The sequence below is a fragment of the Musca vetustissima genome, unplaced genomic scaffold (genome assembly GCF_032173495.1).
Source record: "Musca vetustissima isolate MV318-11 ecotype Yass unplaced genomic scaffold, APGP_CSIRO_Mvet_v1 utg201703, whole genome shotgun sequence".
NCBI classification, from domain to species: domain Eukaryota; kingdom Metazoa; phylum Arthropoda; class Insecta; order Diptera; family Muscidae; genus Musca; species Musca vetustissima.
In genome coordinates, this window is record NW_026883986.1 from 1 (window position 1) to 2,660 (window position 2,660).

At 26.2% G+C, this 2,660-nt stretch overlaps 2 protein-coding genes across 2 annotated transcripts; both read right to left on the reverse strand.

Moving 5' to 3' along the window:
- Window positions 1-1,058: 1,058 nt before the first annotated feature.
- LOC133330988 (histone H2A-like) lies at window positions 1,059-1,372 on the reverse strand (the record flags this gene model as incomplete). Its single annotated transcript, XM_061539391.1, has 1 exon — window positions 1,059-1,372. A coding segment is annotated over exon 1 (261 nt), but the record flags the coding sequence as incomplete, so codon positions are not given.
- On the reverse strand, window positions 1,351-2,279 carry LOC133330989 (histone H1.2-like). Its single transcript, XM_061539392.1, has 2 exons — window positions 1,902-2,279; window positions 1,351-1,356 (listed from the first exon to the last, which is right to left on the reverse strand). Exons 1-2 carry the CDS (start codon window positions 2,238-2,240, stop codon window positions 1,351-1,353), a joined length of 345 nt encoding a protein of 114 aa, XP_061395376.1. The 5' UTR covers window positions 2,241-2,279.
- Window positions 2,280-2,660: the final 381 nt, after the last annotated feature.

Sequence of the window (2,660 nt, forward strand, 5' to 3'; positions counted from 1 at the left end):
AAAAAATTTCTTCCTTCGAACATATTTCCATATAAAAATGCCGCCGTCAACTCGCATTTCTAAATGCCGTTGCTTGTTTGTTCATATGCTTGCTTATATTTTGTATGTATACCATAGCGTCACTTTATCTATGCATGTGGTAGTATTTTGTTAGTCCATGATACTAAACAACGATCCAACAACGATGTGAGTACGATGTTCATAGTGAGTGAAACATTACAAAAATAATAATTTAAAAAATAATTTAAAAAATTAAAATTAAATTAAAATTAAATTAGAAAATTAAAATTAAATTAAAAAATTAAATTTAAATTAAAAAATTAAATTTAAATTAAAAAATTAAAATTAAATTAAAAAATTAAATTTAAATTAAAAAATTAAATTTAAATTAAAAAATTAAAATTAAATTAGAAAATTAAAATTAAATTAAAAAATTAAAATTAAATTAAAAAATTAAATTTAAATTAAAAAATTAAATTGAAATTAAATTAAAAAATTAAATTTGAATTAAATTAAAAAATTAAAAAATTCTTAATTTTTTCCGATTTAATAACATATATATTTTTTTTTAACAAATTTACGTTTATTTTCCAAAAAATCAAAAAATTATGTTTTCATTTTTCTTTTAAAATGTGAATTTTTATTGAAAATTATGTAATTTATTATTTATTTCATTTTATTTTTCAAAAAATAAATAAAATCATAAAATCGATTTTTATCTTCTAAAATTTTTCCAAAATGTTCATTAAAAGTCCCTATAAATTTCATAATATTTTTCTTTACGTTTATTCATTTCTTTATTTTTGATTTTAATATTTTCTTTTAATTTTCTCTATTTTTATTAAAATTTTTCTATTTAATTTATTTTTCAATTTCATTTTTTTCTTCAAACTCCTACAAATTTTCATTTTATTTTCCTTATTCTATAATTTTATTTCAACTACTTACTATGTGTGTGTATGTGTGTGCTTGGCTGCCGGGGTATTACTATGTGTGTGTATGTTTGTGTTTGGTGGTTATTTTCTGTGAGTCACACTGATCAACAGGAATAACTGTACTATTCTTCTTCTTCTTCTTCGTTTTAAATGTCCCCTTTTTTCATTGTTGTCGAGCAGCATTCCAGCCAATTCCAAAACTTCAGCAGCCAAATATTCCATAACGGCGGCTAAATATACTGGAGCACCGGCACCAACACGTTCAGCATAGTTGCCTTTGCGCAACAAACGATGAATACGACCGACGGGGAATTGAAGACCAGCACGATTGGAACGGGACTTTGCCTTTCCCTTAACTTTGCCACCTTTACCACGACCAGACATTTTCACTTTATTTTATTTTTAAACACTTCACTTAGCACTGAAAAACACAGAATGATAAAAATTTCAACAACTACCCGTAGTATTTATACTTTTCTCGCACACACATTACTATATTTTAAACCATATTTTTAACGAATATCATAAATAAATTATATTATCAAACAACATGTCTTTTTTCATTACATATATTTTTTTACAAGCATTTTTTCTTCAGTACAGCAAAGGCAAATGGCAAATATGAAGTTAAGAGATTTTTTGGCGGGAAAAAAATTAGTGATGGAATTCTTTCCAAAGAAAAATATTTTTAAAATGGTAATTATAAATTTTTGATGAAAATTTAATAAAATTCAAAAATTTTAGAAAATATTAAAATATTTAGTTTTTGTAACGTTAAAGGGGCGATTTGCAAATTTTGAAGAAAATTTACGAAATTCAAAAATTAAGCAGAAAATATTAAAATATTTTTACCATTAGGTATTTGCAAATTATAAAACTTTATGACCTGGATTAAAAAAAATAATCCATTTGTGGCGTCATTTTCTGGAATGTCCATAAATAAACAGGCACACTTTTACCTAATACTCTAATTAGCAAATTCTTTTTTTTTCTCCTATCGCCGGCAGCCTTTTTAGGGGCGACCTTCTTTTTCTTTTCACCAGCGGCGGGAGCCTTCTTTTTCTTTTCAGCAGTCTTTGCTTTAGGTTCCTTGGAAGCCGAAGCGGACAATTTGAATGAACCAGAAGCACCCTTACCTTTAGTTTGGATCAATTTTCCACTGGCAACAGCACTCTTCAAGTATTTCTTGATGAAGGGGGCCAATTTTTGGGCATCTACTTTGTAGGTGCTGGCCAAATATTTTTTGATGGCTGGCAATGAAGAACCTCCACGTTCCTTCAATGTTTTGATGGCAGCATCTACCATTTGCTGGGTTGGTGGATGAGTTGGAGCGGCTGATGGTTTCTTTGCGTGTTTAATTTTTTACAAAAGTTTTCACAGAAATTTAATTTTTCCCAGGAAGCTTTAAAAATTGCTGAAAAAGATATTTTACATTTTGAAAGTATAGATTTCAGGCTTCATTTTAAAAGATATTTCATGTTATTATCATTACCGGTTAGCGAGTTATAGACGTTTAACTTCAAAGATTATGAATTTGAAATCACAAATTTCTAACTAAATTTGAAAAAAATCCAAAAAATTTTGAAAATTTTCATAAAATTTCTTTTTGATAATATAGCCTGATATGTTTTCTTTAGGATAAATTAAAAATATTTAGAAAATTTGCATTTTCTATGTGAGTTCAATGAAGAAAACTTTTTCTACAAATAAATTTGAAAGCTCAAA

What these genes read in the sequence shown, in the direction of transcription:
- LOC133330989 (XM_061539392.1), bottom strand. Translation starts at nt 2,240, where the DNA reads ATGGTAGATGCTGCCATCAAAACATTGAAGGAACGTGGAGGTTCTTCA.